Here is an 18,977-nt window from a genome sequence, read left to right as displayed (position 1 = left end):
TCCTATAGTATGGCGACCAAAACTGCACACAATATTCCAGATGCGGCAGCACCAGAGTCTTATACAACTGCAGCATGACCTCAGGACTCCGGAACTCAATTCCTCTACCAATAAAAGCCAGTACGCCATATGCCTTCTTCACTGCACTATTTACCTGGGTGGCAACTTTCAGAGATCTGTGTACATGGACACCAAGATCCCTCTGCTCTTCCACACTACCAAGTAGTCTACCATTAGCCCAGTAATCCATCTTTTTATTACTCTTACCAAAGTGAATCACCTCACACTTAGCTACATTGAACTCCATTTGCCACCTTTCTGCCCAGCTCTGCAGCTTCTCTATATCCCACTGTAACCTGCCATATCCTTCCTCACTGTGTACAACTCCTCCGACTTTCGTATCATCCGCAAACTTGCTCACCCAACCTTCTAACCCTTCCTCCAGGTCATTTATAAAAATGACAAACAGCAATGGTCCCAAAACAGATCCTTGCGGAACACCGCTAGTGACGGCACTCCAAGATGAACCTTTGCCATCAACTACTACCCTCTGTCTTCTTCCAGCCAGCCAATTCCTAATCCAAACCTCCAACTCACCCTCAATGCCATATCTCTGTATTTTCTGCAGTAGCCTACCATGGGGGACCTTATCAAACGCCTTACTAAAATCCATATATACCACATCTACCGCTTTCCCCTCATCTACCTCCTTAGTCACCTTCTCAAAGAATTCAATAAGGTTTGTGAGGCACGACCTGCCCTTCACAAAACCATGCTGACTATCCTTGATCACATCATTCTTATCCAGATGTGCATAAATCCTATCCCTTACAATTCTCTCTAAGACTTTGCCCACAACAGAAGTGAGACTCACTGGCCTATAGTTACTAGGATTATCCCTACTCCCCTTCTTGAACAAGGGAACCACGTTTGCTAGCCTCCAGTCCTCTGAACCTACTCCTGTAGACAAAGAGGACACAAAAATCAAGGCCAATGGCTCTGCAATCTCCTCCCTTGCTTCCCGGAGAATCCTAGGATAAATGCCATCAGGCCCAGGGGACTTATCTATTTTCACCCTTGCCAGAATTTCCAACACCTCTTCTCTACATATCTCAAAGCCATCCATTCTACTTATTCGTGCCTCAGTATTCATATCGACAACAATGTCCTGTTCCTGAGTGAATACTGACGAAAAGTATTCATTCAGTGCCTCCCCAATCTCTTCAGCCTCCACACGCAACTTCCCATTACTATCCTTGATTGGACCTATTCCTACCCTAGTCATTCTTTTATTCCTAACATACCTATAGAAAGCCTTAGGGTTTTCCCTAATCCTACCAACTAAGGACCTTTCATGTCCCCTCCTTGCTGCTCTTAGCTCTCTCTTCAGGTCCATATCAGAGTGCATGTTCAGTGAATATAAAAGGATCCATGGTACACCTCTTAATGCTATCCTGGCCAATAGTTAGAATATTATAATATTATAATCTAGCATTATAATCAAAACAAAATTGGTGAAATAAGATTTTGTCAATGAAAACTGCTTGCAATGATTGACAGTTCCAGCTAAAACTAGATGGTCTGCTTAAATTGTGGCAGTGACTTCAATAGCTATGCTGCTACTAGATGAAAATTACACATCCTCCCTTAAAGGAAAAGCAACTGGCCTCAAACTAGTACCTGTCTTTCTAGTAGTACCTGTCTTTCCAATAAAGCAATAAATTGTGGAAATTGCTGAAAGTAATATCGCTGGTTTCAATCGTTTGTGCATTACATGAATAATATTTTAGTGTATTGAATTCCGTGCTTGGTGTTGTAAATCAGCAATCTCTCTTCCAGTTTTGCAGTTTGCTAATATATTGCTTGTGTTCCATTATAGCTCTGGCAATGGGCCTCTGTGTGGCCATGATCGCTTTTGTACGATTGCCAAGTCTTAAAGTTTCCTGCTTGCTGCTTTCTGGACTCCTCATTTATGATGTCTTCTGGGTAAGTTGCAATGGAGCATTGCTCCTCTAATAGCTTTGTTTTTAAATGTAGCTTTGTTATTAACTACATAATTACAGGTCCACCGCGCCCCCCCCCCCCCCCCCCCCCCCCCCCGCCCCCCAAAAAATATCCACGGGTAATATGTTCTAAGACCTATTGTGGATATTAGCGAACCCTTTCATTAAAATGGGAAATTTACCTTCCTGGCAGCCCCCCTAGAATTACTTCTAGAGTATGCCATGTAATATTTTCAGGCGATGGTAAACCACAGATAACAAACTGTAAAAACTGAATCTGCACATATGTGGGCTGTACTATATAAACTCATTCAGTGAACTTTTTACTTTTTTTTTAAATTTTGCATGATGAAGGTGCATTGCATTTGGTTCATGTAAAATCTTCAACGCTTCATGAAAATACAGAGTGCATGTTCAGTGAATATAAACGGATCCATGGTACACCTCTTAATGCTATCCTGGCCAATAGTTAGTAAATAATTGGAGATGTCCTTGATATGATGTATGAATTTGGGAGGCTTCGATTAGCAATTTATTTTTATAAATGTTTGTTTTCCCTGATTCACTGCCCTACCCTGGATCTCCTGGAGGTGGTGAGTCATGTTCGGTCACAATTACGTGCAAAGTCAGTACATCAATCAATACCCATCCATGAGCCTTGAAACAGTGCCAGTCATCTGAAGGGTCATTGGTGTCCAGAATAATCTTGTTCTCACCTGACACGCATAACCAGACTTTCTTCTGGGTTGCTGAATGTAAACCCTAAATCCTGAAGATTTCCTCTCGGCAAAGTAAATCCCAGATCAAGCTAAATTCTGTCTTGAATCGTTCAATTTAATACCCCACTATTCACTTAACTTGATAAATAATTGAGCGATTTTATTGGCCAACTTAATGACTCAAACAGCCCATTTTACCCAAACTCTTTTGGGAAAGGTGGCAAGGTACAGGATGTCAACTTCAAAAACACTTTTCTATTCAGAAATCAGTGTTTGAGTTTGGACAAAATGTCTTTTTGATGTTGCCCCTTTCATCTTGATTTAAATTGTTTACTTAATAATGACCTTGTTTAACATATTTCATCATCTGTGGCAACTAGGCATAATAAATTCGCTATCTGAGATGTGGACGGCACAGTGGCACAGTGGTTAGCACTGTTGCCTCACAGCACCAGAGACCTGGGTTCAATTCCCCCCTCAGGCGACTGTCTGTGTGGAGTTTGCACATTCTCCCCGTGTCTGCGTGGGTTTCCTCCGGGTGCTCCGGTTTCCTCCCACAGTCCAAAAATGTGCAGGTTAGGTGAATTGAATTGGCTATGCTAAATTGCCCGTAGTGGTAGGTGAAGGGGTGAAATGTAGGGGAATGGGTCTGGGTGAGTTGCACGTCGGTGTGGGCTTGTTTGGCCGAAGGGCCTGTTTCCACACTGTAAGTAATCTAATCTAATCTCAGTGTTATTATAATAATTAATTACCTCTTTTATATTTTTGTATCTAATGACATTCTTGATCTGTACATTATCTTATGCAATGAGTATAATTTATAAGCATTTACAACCACTGTGGTCCAGTAGTTTTAAAGAAACTTTGAAAGATTTTTGAAGAAAATATTTACCATTTTAATATAGTGGACTAGCTACTATTAGTGTATCAGGTCGATCTTGGAATTTAATAATTTGTGTATAACCACTCCATATCCCATTTTTGTTAGCCACTTTGCCAAAGTGCTCTCTTGTTCCATTTTGAATTCACCAACATTGTCGTCCTCCACTGCCCCTTGGGTAGTTTGTTAGATTTGCAGTTGGATCTAAACTGTCCATTTCCCTTCTAACTTCTGCATTATTGATGGAGTCAAATTTGGACACATGATTGATACAACAGCTTGACTAACCAACCCAACCATCTGCTTCTACTTTTGCTTCATTATTATTCAGCAGCATGTTGTTATGACTGAAGTAGAAGGGATGCATTGTTTTCTTTTCTAATCCCACTCCTCCACTGGTCTTGACAAACTTTGTCACCAATCTGGTTAAATTTAACCAATTATACAGGTCCCAAACTGTTTCAGCTTCAGTGTTAAGAGCAAGTCAGCTTTGTTTCTTTAGTCAACAGCAAATGACTGGTTTATTACTAAAACAAAGAAAAATGCAAAGATTGACATTTGGATTATATAAAAATATAACTGCTCTTTTTTAAGAAAGATGCATTCACCTGGGCAGAAAGCAAAAAAATGAAAACTCAATGTTAACTTTAAATTACTTTGGCCAACTATTAATTTAATTGGGGAGGTGATGGTTTAGTAGTATTATTGCTGGACTATTAATCCAGAAACTCAGCTAGAGTTCTAGGGACGTAGGTTCGAATCTTGCCACAGCAGATGGTGGAATTGAATTCAGTAATGGGGGGGAATAAAGATCTGGAATTTAGAGTCTAATGATGACCATTGTTGATTGTTGGGAAAATCCATCTGATTCACTAAAGTCCTTCAAGGAAATAAATCTACCATCCTCACCTGATCTGGCCATTATGTGACTCCAGGCAACCACTATGTGGTTGACTCTTAATTGCCCTCTGCAATTGCTTCGCAAGCCATTCAATTGTACCAATCATTACAAAGTCTCAAAAAAAAACAGAAACCAACTGATCACCTGGCATTATGCTAGGCACTGAAAAAGACAATGGCAGAAACAGACCTGTCAACCCTGTGTAGACTACCTTACTAACATGTGGGAGCTGTCTCACAGACTAGTCAAACAACAGCCATATCTTGCATGACCTCCAGCGAGCCTGGATATATCCTGTCCCACTGGCAGGACAGACCCAGTAGTGGTGTACAGTTGGAAGGGAGATGCCCTTGAAGTTCTCAACATTATTTCTGGACCTCATGATGTTTCATGGCTTTAGGTTAAACACTGGCAAGGAAACCTCCCATTGATCACCACATACCGTCCTCCCATGGCTGGTGAATCAGTACAGCATTCGGAGGAAACATGAGAATGACACAGACACAAAGTGTACTGTGGGTGGGGGATTTCGATATCCGTCACGGAAAGCGGCTCTGCAGCAGTGCTGCTGATCAAGCTGGTTGGGTTCTAAAAGACATAGCTACCAATCTGGGTCTGCAGCAGGTGGTGAAGGAACCAACAAGAGAGGAAAACATAGTTGAGCTCATCCTTACCAATCTACCAGTCGCAGATGCAACTGTCCATCACAGCATCAGTAAGTGAGATCGCTGCACGGTCCTAGTGAGATGAAATCCCACCGTCAAATTACAAATAACCTTCCCCTTGTGTGGCACATCACCATGCTAAATGGAACAGACTTCAAACTAAACTGGGCATCCATGAGGCGCTGTGGCCATCAACATTATCAAAATTGTATTCTGCGATCTGCAGCTTAAAAATGTGTTGCTGGAAAAGCGCAGTAGGTCAGGCAGCATCAAAGGAGCAGGAGAATTAACGTTTCAGGAAGGGCTTATGCCAGAACCGTTAATTCTCCTGCTCCTTTGATGCTGCCTGACCTGCTGCGCTTTTTCCAACAACACATTTTTAAGCTCTGATCTCCAGCATCTGCAGTCCTCACTTTCTCCTTCTGCAATCTGCAACCTCATGGCCAGACATATCCCTCACTCAACCGTTACCATGAACTCTGGCTCAATGGAATGTAGGAGGACATGTCAGGAGCAGCACCAGGCATATCTGAAAATGAGGTGTCAACCTGCTGAAGCTACCAAACTGGACTACTTGCATGCCAAACAGCATATACAGAAAGTGACAGACAGAGCTAAGCAATCCCACAGCCAACAGATCAGATTTAAGCTCTGCAGTCCTACCGTATCCAGTCGTGAATGGATAATGAAGCAATTCACTGGAGGAGGCGGCTCCATGAATATCCCTATATTCAATGATGGAAGAGCCCAGCACATCATTGCAAAAGATAAGGCTGAAGCATTTGCAGCAATGTTCAACCAGAAGTGCTGAGTGGATGATCTATCTCAACCTCCTCCAATTGTCCCCAACATTGCAGATACCAGTCTTCAATCAATTTGATTCAGCCCAGGTGATATTAAGAAACAGTTAGAGGCACTGGATACTGCAAAGGCTATGGGCCCTGACAGCATTCTGACAATAGCACTGAAGACATCTGCTCTTGAACTTGCTGCTCCCCTCGCCAAGCTGTTCCAGTACAGTTACTACTCTCTCATCCACCCAACAATGTGGAAATTTTCCCAGGTACATCCTAAACATTAAAAAGCAGAATAAATCCAACTCTGCCAGTTACTGCCCCATCCGTCTACTCTTGACCATCGGTAAAGTACTGGAAGGTGTCATCAACAGTGCTATTGAGCAGCACTTGCTCAGCAATAACCTGCTCACTGATGTCTGGCTGGGTTCCGCCAGTGCCACTCTGCTTTTGACCTCATTACATATTTGTCCAAACAAGAAAAAAAAGTACTAAATTCCTAAGGCAGCCCTTGACATCAAGGTTGCATTGGACTGAGTGTGGCAACAAGTAGGCCTAGCAAAACTGGAACTGGTGAGTACCAGGGAGCAGACTGTCTACTGGTTGGAGTCATGCCTGGTACCTAGGAAGATGATTTATGGTTGTCAGAGTTCAGTCATTTTTGGCTCCAGGGCATCACTGCAGGAGTTCCTCAGGGTAGTGTCCTGGGCCCGACCATCTTCTGTTTCATCAATCTTAAAAATCACACCGTCAGGTTATAGTCCTACAGGTTTATTTGGATATACGTGCTTTTGGAACGTTGCTCCCTTAGGTAGCTCTGAAAGCTAGTGCATCCAAATAAGCCTGTTGGACTATAGCTTGGTGTTGTGCGATTTTTAACTTTGTCCACCCCAGTCCAACACCGGCTCCTCCACATCAGTGCTTCATCAATGACCTTCCCTCCATCATAAGGAGAGAAATGGGGATGTTCAGTGTGCAATGTTCAGCACCATTCATGACTCTTCAGATACTGAAGCAATTAATGTTCAAATGCAGCAAGATCTGGGCAATATCGAGGCTTGAGCTGGCAATTTACACCACACAAATGCCAGGCTATGTCTATCACCCAGATCCTAGAGACAATCTATACACTGTCCCTTGACATTCAGTGGTGTTACCATTACTGAATCCCCCATCGCCAACATCCTGGGGATTACCATAACTACAAACTCAACTGAATTTGCCTTATAAACCCAGAAGCTACAAGAGCAGGACATAGGCTACGAATAATTGTGGCAGCTACGAATAATTGTGGCAGGTACTCAGTCCTGACTACCCATAGCCTGTCCATCATCTACAAGGTACAAGACAGGAGTATGGTGGAATACTTCCCACTTGCCTGGCTGGATGCAGCTCCAACAACACTCCAGTTTGACATCATCCAGGACAAAACAGCAAGTTTGTTTGGCACTAAATCCACTTACCATCCTGAGTTGGAAATATAGAGTCAGAGTTGTACAGCACAGAAACAGACCCTTCAGTCCAACTCATCTGTGCTGAGCAGATATCCTAAGTTAATCTAGTTCAGTTTGACAGCATTTGGACCATAGCCTTCTAAATCCTTTCTATTCATGTACTATCCAGATGTTTTTTAAATGTTGCGATTGTACCAACTTCTACCAATTCCTCTGGCAGTTCATTCCACACACACATCACCGTCTATGTGAATAAGTTGCCCCTAGGCTCTCTTTTTAAATATTTCCCCCTTCAACATAAACCTATGCCCCTAGTTTTGGACTCCATATTGCAGTTCCTTCACTGTCCATCGTCAATATCCTGGGATTCCCTCCCTAATGACATTGTGGGTTAATTCACAGCAGGTGGACTGCAGTGATTCATCATCACCTCTTCTTGGGCAACTTGGTCCAGGCAATAAATGTTCGCCAACCAACAACACCCACATTCTGCAAAAAAAAAATTAAAATAAAATTAAACTTACGATAAAATGGATCAGTTATGGATTGTCTCAAGTGGTATTCTGATTCTGAAATGATTGCTAGCACCTTGTAGCATACAATGTGGTGTCTTTGTAAAATAGTTGTAGCTGGCTGAATTCCCTTTGCTGGAGATGGTGAGTAGATTCCAACAAATCCTCCAGGAATTGTCCATGAGTGATAAAGATGACATTTTGTGCGTTATCAGCTCTCTCGCTTTGCTGAGAGAAGTAAAAAGGGAGCAATGGGCTATTATTCCTTAGGCAGGTCAGATTCTCTCTGACATGGTTCTAAAAATTCAGCAGTTTAATCCATCCACAAACTAAGCTGTGCAACCTCTGAAAATATTCCAGACTGACTCCATCCATGCTAGTTTCAGATGCACTGTTTGCTATTATATCCCGTGCCATTTCCTTGGCAAAGTGTCCTTTGTTTAAAAGTTCAAAATATACTTGTATGTATTCATATAATCTTCTTTTTAAAATGTCTGGATCATATCTCTCCATAATATTATGAGTAATATAATGGCTTATTAAAGCTATTCTGTTGTGCTCCATTGCATTGTTTCATTAGAATAGTAATGATTAGCCCTCAAGAACAGCAAGTTCAGATTTCACACCGTGTTAACTCTGTTTTTGATAAATGAACATTTGAATTGTTTGATGAGTTTGATTAGGTGGGATGAAGTGGCAGTGGTGGGGAGAGGGACAGAATAGGGCTTTCTACGTGTAGCTAGAGCTGAAGTCCGATATTCTATCTGAGGAACTATGGTAACATTGTCGCATATTCAAACAATCAATTATGTCAGTGTTCTAAACAACAAAGGTAGTGATTTTATTTTTGTCAGATTGAGTGGTGATAAATCAGTCAACTGAAAAATAAAACCAACCTCTGAACACAGACGATTTGTGCTTTGCAACTTACTGAAGTTAACTGTGTACATATATGCACAAAGTCAGGTGGGCTGCAGATACAAATAACTAATGAAAATGTAGTGTAGTTTTGATAGTGGAAACTTGGCTCTGAAAAAGGGCAGCAACAAGTTACTACAAGTAGTCATAGCGATGTATAGCATGGAAACAAACTCTTTAGTCTGACTCGTCCATGCTGACCAAATAACCTTAATTAATCTAGTCCCATTTGCTAGAATTTTGCCCATAAACCCTTCTACTGTTCATATATCCATCCAGATACCTTGTAAATGTTGCAATTGTACCAGCCTCCTCCCCTTCCTCTGGCAGATGCTGGAATCTTTACTGAAAACAAAAATTCTGGAACTCTGTGGGTCAGGCAGTATCTGCAGAGATGGAGCATTTTGAGGCTAGTTGACTCTTCATCAGAGCTGACCTCGGCTCTTGCTCTTAACCACCTCTACCCAAAGTGCCCCCAAATTCTGGCCTGCCTGAAGGCTTAGTGAGACTCTGCAGTATTGGACAAAGGAGTAAGATGTTAGGAACTTTTGTTATCCTTATATGGTGTGATTAGACAGAGGGACACAAATTTCTGAAGTGTGTTGAGAACTTTGGAAATACACTTATTAACAACAAAGGCGGAGGCATTGCTGGATCTGGATTGCGGGGTAAGGTGGGTGAAGTAGAACAGCTGTCAGTAAGGGGAACATTCAGGGAGCAGCAACCATATTATTAAAAAAGAAAGTGCTGGAGAAACTCTGTGGAAAGCAGAGCCAATTTAACTTTTCAAGTCCGGTACAACTCCTTCAGAACTGGAACCATTGAATTATTAATTTTAGATTAACTGGGAAAGAAACCAACAATTTGGGGGAGGGGGGGGCAGACACACAATTGGAGGGAAGCTAATTTTGAGGGTTTGATAATGAAGTTGACCTGAGTGCATTGGAAACAAAGATAGCTGATAAAAATTAAAACAGACAAAACAAGAAGAAATGGTTTGTGTGCAGTTTGTGTTCCTTCCTACGTGGGGAAAGGCAAGGCAACCAAAACAGGAATTCCCTGGATGATGGCAGTGAATGAGAGTCTAGAATGCTTGTTGGTGAAGGGGATGACTTAACCCAGTCTTTACACACTTCTATGAGCATTTAGATACAGATTACAGGCAGGCAACGTTACTTCTCACCCCTCTCTCTCACACACCCCACACCCTCTTCCCCCCACCGCCCCCACCCACCCACACACATCACAGTATTTCTCGATTTGTGTAAAGAGGCAGAATTGAAACTGGAGCTATTGTCCAACATCTGTTTGTGTTAATAGACAGTTAATGTGTAAGTAACAAGATGAAGCAGAAGAAGTGGATGTACACCAGTTGCCAGGTTGGTAATACAAGTGAAAATCAAGCTGAATATTGAATCTAATCAAAGGGGAAGTAGAAAAGACAAAGTGCATGAAATAAACTCTCAGCTGACAATAGATGACATGTAAAAGTCTTCTGAAGGCGCATAAATAGGCATTCACTGGCAAGAATGGAATTGCTAAGTGACCAAATATGAGACCTATGCATTAAGGTAAAAAATAGCTGCAGAAATAAATTAATACATTGCATCTATTTTTATTAAGCTGGATGTTACTTTCGAAGTCACAATGAAAGAGGCTGAAGTTGAATTACTAGATGGGGTGAAATTTGAGAGAGGCAGTTTTAACAAGATTGCCTTCACTTCAAGTTGATAAATCATCTAGAACAGGTGGAATGCATTCAGGCATGTTGAATGAAGTAAGGATGTCCTGTACCTATGCAACTTCCATCATTTTCCAAGCTTCCTTAGATGATGCCAGAGGACTGAAGAACTGCAAATGTCATACTTTTCTCAATAATGGGTAAACCCAGCAACCACAAATCAGTAGAGTTGACTTGGTTAGGAATCCTTTAAAAGCAAGAATCTAAGATACAGTTAAGTCATTTACAGAAGTGTATTAAAAGTACATGGTCATGTGTTAAAAGCAAATTGGACTCAACTAACTTGATGGAGTTCTTTTAAGGTAACTAAGAACGCTGATAAATGCAATGTGTTTACAGTATTTATATGGACTTCCAAAGATGTTTAATAAAGTACTGCGTAATTGATATGTCAGTTTATTTGAAGCAAATGGAATACGAGGGTCAGTGGCAGCATGGATATTAAATTGGCAAGAAACAGTCGTGGTAAGCAGATTCTTGTGCTGAAGAAAGATATACATTGGTGGTTAGTACTTTGGCTGAAGATGACATAAAACTTGGAAAGGTTGGTTCTTTGTGAAGCATAGTGATAGACTTCAATTAAGACAGCTTGGTGGAATGGGCAGGCATATGACAGTTGAAATTTAACACAAATGTGAAAAAGGATGCTTCTAATTTCTTGAGCTGTGGGTGGCATTGGCTAGGCAAGCATTTATTGCCATCACTGATTGCCTTTGAGAAACTAATAATGAGCTGTCTTTTTGAACCACTATGGTCCTGGGAGGTAAGTATGCTGTTGGAAAGGAATTTCCAGGATTTTGACCCCTGAAAGTGAAGGAAAGCAATCTAGTTATGGTGTATGGTTTGAAGAGGAACTTGCAGGTGGTGGTCCCATGCCACTGTTGCTGAAGATGGTTAACCCAGGACAGTACCTGAGTAGCTCTGCATTGATGGCCTGAGACGAAGATGATTGACCTCCAGTAAGCCCAACCATCTTCCTTTTGTGCTAAATGTGACTCCTACCACGAGAGGTGGGACTGGGTACGGTTACAACATTTAAAAGGCATCTGCATAGGTGTGTGAAAAGGAAAGGTTTAGAGGGATGTGGGCCAAATGCTGGCAAATGGGACAAGATTAATTTAGGATATCTGGTCAGCATGGGCGAGTTGGACTGAAGGGTCTGTTTCCATGCTGTACATCTCTATAGAGAGTTTTCTCCTGATTCTCACTGATTCTAAATTTTGCTAAGGTACCTTGATGCTACTCTTAATCAGATTCTGCATTGATATCAAGTGCTGTCCTTTCTGCATCTTTTCCAAAGTTCTCCTGACTCAGGAGTGGTTCCATCAGACTGAGAAGTAGCCAAAAAAAAGCACCTCCTATTCAAAAGGAAAGGAGATAGAAAACATGAAACAATAGGTGATTAGCTTGACAACTTCATGAGGGAGATGTGAGAAAGAGATGATAGATGCACACTTTGGAAAAGCCCGACGTAATCAGGAAGAGTCAGCATGGTTTTGTCAGAGGGAAATCCTGTTTTAACTGATCTTTTTGTGGTTTTTTGAAGGAGTAACATAGACTGTGGGTAAAGCAGAGCCTATAGATCTACTATACTTAGATATCCAGAAAGCATTTTCCTTAATGTATTTATTAAATCTCTTTTTGGTTTCCTTAATCGTATTTGCCAAAGGGGACATGAGATAATACATTAAGGACAAAAGGGTAACTAGGGAAAGAATAGGGCTCCTCCGAGATCAGCAAGGCAGCCATGTGTGGAACCGCAGGAGATGGGCAAGATATTAAATAGGTATTTTGCATCAGTGTTTACTGTGGAGAAATATATAGAAGATACTGAATGTGGGGAAATAGATTGTGACATCTTGTCCATTTACAGAGGTGGTGATGCTGGATGTCTTGAAACATATAAAGGTGGATGAATCCCCAGGATCTGATCAGGTGTACCCTAGAACTCTGCTAGTAGCTAGGGAAATGATTGCTGGGCCCCTTGCTGAGATATTTGGATCACAGGTGAGGTGCCAGAAGGCTGGATGTTGGCTAACGTGTAACTATTTAAGAAAGGTGTTAAGGACAAGCCAGGGAACTATAGACCAGTGAGCCTGACATCAGTGGTGGGCAAGTTGGTGGAGGGAAACCTGAGGGACAGGGTTTATACGTATTTGAAAAGGCAGGGATAGTCAACGTGGCTTTGTACATGGGAAATCATGTCTCACTAACTTGATAGAGGTTTTTGAAGAAGTAACAAAGAGGATTGATGAGGGCAGAGTTGTGGGTGTGATCTATATGGACTCCATTAGGCGTTCAACAAGGTTCCTCATGGTAGACTAGTTAGCAAGGTTGGATTACATGGAATACAGGGAGAACTAGCCATTTGGACACAGAACTGGCTCAAAGGTAGAAGATAGGATGGTGGTGGAGGGCTCCTTTTCACATTGGAGGCCTGTGACCAGTAGTGTGCCACAAGGATCGGTGTTGGGTCCACTGCTTTTCATCATTTATAGAAATGATTTGGATGCGAGTGTAAGAGGTATAGTTAGTAAGTTTGCAGATGACATCAAAATTGGAGGTGTAGTGGACAGTGAAGAAGGTTACCTCAAGAGTACAGCAGGATCTTGATCAATTGGGCCAATGGGCTGAGGAGTGGCAGATGGAATTTAATTTAGATAAATGCATGGTGCTGCATTTTGGTAAAGCAAATTAGGGCAGGACTTATACACTTAATGGTAAGGTGCAGGGGAGTGTTGCTAAACAAAGAGACCTTGGAGTGCAGGTTCATAGTTCCTGGACAGTGCAGAGTCAGGTAGATATGATAGTGAAGAAAGCTTTTAGTATGTATCCTTATTGGTTAGAGCTTTGACTATCAGAGTTGGGAGGTCATGTTGTGGCTGTACAGAACATTGGTTAGGCCACTTTTGGAATACCGCATTCAATTCTGGTCACCTTCCTATCAGAAGGATGTTGTTAAACTTGAAAGGGTCCAGGAAAGATTTATGTGCATGGTTGCCAGGGTGGAGAGTTTGAGCTAAGGGGAGAGGCCGAATAGGCTGAGGCTATTTTCCCTGGAGCATTGGAGGTTGAGGGGTAACCTTTGTAGAAGTTTATAAAATCATGAGGGACACAGGGTGAAAAGTCAAGCTCTTTTCCCCAGAATAGCCGGCGGGGGGGGGGGGAGTCCAAAATTAGAGGGCATAGATTGAAGGTGAGAGGGAAAAGGCAGAAAAAGGACCGAAGGAAAAACTTTTTCATGTAGAGTGTGGTGGGTGTATGAAGTGGGTGGAGACTGGTCCAATGACAACATTGAAAAGGCATCTGGATGGGTATATGAATAGGAAGGGTTTAGAGGGATATGGGTCAAATGTTGGCAAATGGGACTAGATTAAGTTAGAATATCTTGCCAACATGGATGAGTTGGACCAAAGGGTCTGTTTTCGTGCTGTATATCTGAGATTCCCGGATAGGTGCAGCTGCAACAACACTCAAACATGACACCATACACCATACAAGACAAAGCAGCTCATTTGATTGGCACCGCATCCACAAAACTAATTCCATCTATCATCCATGCTCAGCAGTAATGTGTAGGTAGACAGGCAAGATGCTGAGAGAACACAGCAAGCCACACAGCATCAGTAGGTGGGGAAGTCATTGTTTTGGGTATAACCCTTCTTCAGGACTGGGGTGGCTGTAAGGAGAGCTGCAGATAAAGAGGGTGGCGGGTCCAGGTTGGTGAGGTGAGGCTAGGTGAAGACAGGTAGAGGTGCAACTGTTTGCTCGATGGAAGGAATGACCCAGTTGGTGGCTAGCAGCAAGGGTCGATGGAGGAATGGAAGGGAGGGGCTGGGACAGGGGTCGGGTGATGGGAAAGGAGGTTATTTGAAATTGGAGAACTTGTATCATCTAAAAGATGCGCTACAAAAATTCATGAAGGCTTCTTGGAAAGTCCCTTCCAAATCCGTGTTCGTTACCATCTAAAATGAGAAAGGCAGCCAATTCACGGCGACACCATCAGATGCTGTTTCCCCACCAAACCGCAAACAATCCTGACTTGGAAATATATCACCATACTTTGTGTTGCTGTGTTAAAGTTCTGGAACAGACTCCCTTAACAGCATTCTGGGTCTACTGACAATAAATGCTGGTCCACCAATTAAGAAATTTCTAAATATTGTAGAGAGCTGGCATGGACATACTAGACCTAAGGGTGCAGGTACATAAGTTTGCATCACATGTAGACATTATGGCTAACAAGACATTTGGCACGCTTGCCTTAATTTCTTAGTCATTTTCTTATAGGAGTTGGGACGTCATGTCGTATAGGACATTGGTGAGGCCTCTTCCGGAATACAGGTCGCCCAGTTTTAGGAAGGATATCATCAAGCTGGAGAGGGTTCAGAAGAGATTTATCAGGATGTTGCCAGGTGTAGAAGGTCAGAGTTATGAAGAAAAGCTGGATAAATTGGGACTCTTCTTTTTTTTTTCCCCACTGGAGTGTAGGAGGTTGAGAGGTGACCTAATAGAAGTTTATAAAATAATTAGAGGTATAGATAAGACTGCTTGGACCAAAGAGTCAGTTTCCTTGCTGTGTGAATCTATGACTTTAAATGGATTCTGTATTCACTGTAGCCATCCTATGATTTAATGACTCTCAATGAATATGTAATATCTGCCCCTACCCCACTTCTTTCCCTCTGCCTTTCAGGTATTCTTCTCTGCTTACATCTTCAACAGCAATGTCATGGTGAAAGTGGCCACTCAGCCTGCTGACAATCCTTTAGATGTGTTATCAAGAAAACTTCATTTGGGACCTAATGTTGGACGGGATGTTCCTCGCCTCTCACTACCTGGAAAATTGGTGTTTCCAAGGTGAGTGTAATGGCAAAGCATATAATCTGATATCTTGGGCCTGATGTGAATATTCTGAGGAAATCTGAATTCTTGACATGCACTGTGCACGTTGCCTATTTCCTCTGGTGATATTAAACAGTCTTCAACAAATTTGAAAGAAAACTAGATGTGCTGCAGATATTCAATAATCTAGTAGCAGCTGTGGGAAGTGAAACAATGTTAATGTTTCAAGTCCAATGTGACTCCTCTTTGAAACTGAAAGGAGCTGGGTAAGTGGTTAGTTTTTTTTGTGAAAAAGTAGAACAGATGATAAAGCGAATGTTAATAAAACAGGGAAATAAAACAGCTGCTGAGTAGATGTTAATGGTAGATGCTAAAGCAGCAAATACTTAAGCTCTGTAGAGAGCAAGTCCATACAGCTAAGATAATAGGTGAGTATTTGGATGGGGGGATCAAGATGGAGTCCACAATTCATGGCCTGAAGTTACTCAACTCACTGCTGATTCCTGAAGGCTGTGAAGTGCCCAAATGGAAAATAAAGTTCTCTCCTACAAGCTTGTATTGAGTTTCATGGGAGTATTGCGACAGGGAGGTGACAGAAATGTTAGTCTTAGAGCAAACTGGTGTATTGAAGTGGCAAGCAATGGGAAGGTCAGAATCATTCCTGCATTCCAAACAACGATGTTTCACAAAACAGTCATTCAGTCAGCATTTGGTCTCTCCATTTTAGTAGAGATTGCATTATGACCAATGAATATGGAGGAATAGATTGGAATATAGTAGACTAGTACAAGTAAATCATTGCTTCATTTGGAATGTGTATTTGGGGCCTTGGACAGTGCGGGAAGATAAAGCAAAGGAGCATGTCTTTCTGTATTGCATAGGTAGGTGCCAAGAAGGTGCTGTTGGGAATGAAGGAGGAGTGGACCAGGGTGTAACAGTGGATTGGAAAGAGGAAGGGAGACGGGACACTCGCTGCAGACTGCTGATGGAAGGCGATGATGTGTTTGGCATCAAAAAATGTTGGAGAATGATCTTTTGAATGTGGAGATTGTAGAATGGAAAACTAGGGCAAAGGAGAACACTGTCACTACTTTGGAAGTAAGGGAAAAGGCTGAGGGCAGAATGTGGATCCAACATGGCTAAGGTTCCTATCAACTCTGGTGATGGGTGAAAAAGGAAAGCATGTCATAAGCAGCCCTGTTGAATGAATCTCTGGAGACAGTGGATGAACTGATGATAATCTTCTAAGATTCCTTTGATTTTGGAAAAGCCTAGGATGATTGGAAAACTATAACTCTAACACTTTCCTTTAATAGAGAAAGGATATGAATGAATAGGTCAATTAGGTTGACATCTGTGATTGGGAAAATGTTGGATATCTATTATTAAGGATGTAATAGCATAGCATTTAGAAATACATAATCAAACAGAATCGCATGGATTCATGATGTGGCAGTAATACTTGATACATTTTAAAATATTTTAAGGATATGACAAGCAGGATAGATAAAGGGGAAATACTAGATGTAATACGTTTGGATTTTTAGCATGTGTTTGGTAAGGTACCACTGTTTAATAAGAGCGCATTGTGTTGGAGGTACTATACAAATATGAATAGAGGTTTGGCTAACTAATAGTAAGCAGGGAGTTAGAGTAAGGGGGGCATTTTCAGGAATGCAACCTGTAACTAGTGGAGGGCCACAGGAATCCATGCTGGGGGCCACAATTATTTAAAACACATATTCCTCATTTGAATGAGGAAAGTGAATATACTGTAACCACGTTTTGAAGATGATGCAATTATGTGGAAAGTCAAGTCTTGAGGATGACGCACAGTCTTTGAGAGGGTTATAGACAGATTCAGTGTGTGGATAAAACTTGACAGATGAAATGTAAAGTGGGATACGGTGAGGTAAAACACTTTTTGTAGGAAGAATGGCGGAGCTGAATACTACTTAAATGGAGAAAGCTACAGCACACAGGGATTTGGAGTCCTCGTCTGTGATTCTGAAAAGGTAGCATCCAAGTTTAGCGGGTATAAGGAAGGCAAATGAAACGTTGGTCTTTATTTTAAAGGAAATGGAGTATAAAAATGGAATGTTTTGCTAAAACTGGGCAAGGCAGTAGTCAGACCACAGATAGAATACTGTGAACAGGTTTTGGTTCCTTATCGAGGGAAAGATATATTGGCTTTGGCAGCCCACGAAGGTTCACCAGGTGCAGAGGGACTGTCTTATGAAGGGAGGTTGAGTAAGTTGAGCCTATAGTCATTGGAATTGAGATGGCTAAGAAACAACCTTAATGAAACAAGCAATGTTCTTTCAAGGACTTAACAAGGTAGATTGGAAAGGTTGTTCCCCTTATGGGAGAGTCTAGGGCAGAGGACATAATCTCAGAATAAAGGGTCATACATTTAAGATTTAGAGAGGTGGAATTTCTTCTGAGGGTAGTGAATTTGTGGAATTCTTTACTGCAGCGAGCTCTTGAGGCCGGATTGTTAAGTATATTTAAGGCTGAGATAAATGGATGTTTTAATCTGGAAGGGAGTCAAGGGTCCTCTCCATTTTAAATGCGTGACCCTTTATTCTGAGATTATGTCCTCTGCCCTAGACTCTCCCCTAAGGGGAACAACCTTTCCAATCAAGGGTCAAGGTAAGGAAAAGGCAGGAAGGTGGAGTTGAAGAGTATCCTATCAGCCATACTCTCGTTGAATAGTTGAGCAGACTTGCTGGACTGAATGACCTCCTTCTGCTCCTACATCTTATGGTAACATGATCAGAATCGAAGCAGCAGAGACTGAGGAACTTGGAGAATAGAAATGGAGTCAAGTTCCTGTAGGAAGCCGGGTGGAAGGAAATGTTGGCAACCGAACTGTGGGAGTCAGTAGATTTGTAGTGGATACTGGTGCGCAACCTATCCCCAGAAATCGAAATTGAGAAGTCAAGGAAGAGATGGGAAAACTCAAAGATGGCTCAGTTGCAGGTGAGAGAAGGATGGAAATTGGAAGCTGAAGTTTTCCAATTCTGGGTGACAGCAGGAAGCAGCACCAATGATGTGTCATCAGTGTTTTAAAGAAAGGTTTGTAGGAGGGTATCCTAAGAAGGATTGGAGCAAGAAATGTTCCATATACCCTGCAAAGCAATGCATATAACTAGGGCCCATGTGGGTGCCCATGGAGACAATGGAGATGTGTTACAGGAGAAGTTATTCAGTGAGAACAGGCTTAGCCAAGCGAGAGAAGATGGTGGTGGCAGTAGGGTGCTATCCAAGTTTCTGTTCAAGAAAGAAGCTGAGAGCCCTCAAATTGTCCTGCTGAAATATGGAGATTTCAAGGGATTACATGCCAGTTGTGAAGAGGAAGCTCCTGAGCTGACGAAACTGGAAGTTGTGTATCCCACATAAAATGTCAGAAGAATCACAAGTGTAGAGTTAGACAAGTGGTGAAAACAAAATCCAAGATAAGAAGTAAGTTTAGTAAGTTGCCAGGATTTGTTTTCTGTATATGGATTGAAGTTGTGCAAATGAATGAGAGCTGTGGGAAGATT

At 41.9% G+C, this 18,977-nt stretch overlaps 1 protein-coding gene across 2 annotated transcripts in view; it reads left to right on the top strand.

The window, feature by feature from the left end:
- Nucleotides 1-18,977, top strand: part of sppl3 (signal peptide peptidase 3) — a 211,614-nt gene that overhangs the window by 174,857 nt on the left and 17,780 nt on the right. For both annotated transcript variants that reach the window (XM_072587257.1, XM_072587258.1), the window contains exons 7-8: nt 1,880-1,986; nt 15,284-15,447. In XM_072587257.1, coding sequence (XP_072443358.1) covers nt 1,880-1,986; nt 15,284-15,447 — 271 coding nt within the window. The remainder of the gene's footprint in view (nt 1-1,879; nt 1,987-15,283; nt 15,448-18,977) is intronic.

This window comes from Chiloscyllium punctatum, chromosome 17 (genome assembly GCF_047496795.1).
Source record: "Chiloscyllium punctatum isolate Juve2018m chromosome 17, sChiPun1.3, whole genome shotgun sequence".
NCBI classification, from domain to species: Eukaryota; Metazoa; Chordata; class Chondrichthyes; order Orectolobiformes; family Hemiscylliidae; genus Chiloscyllium; species Chiloscyllium punctatum.
The sequence above is the reverse complement of the archived record's forward strand: the minus strand, read 5'-3'. Positions and strand labels throughout refer to the sequence as shown.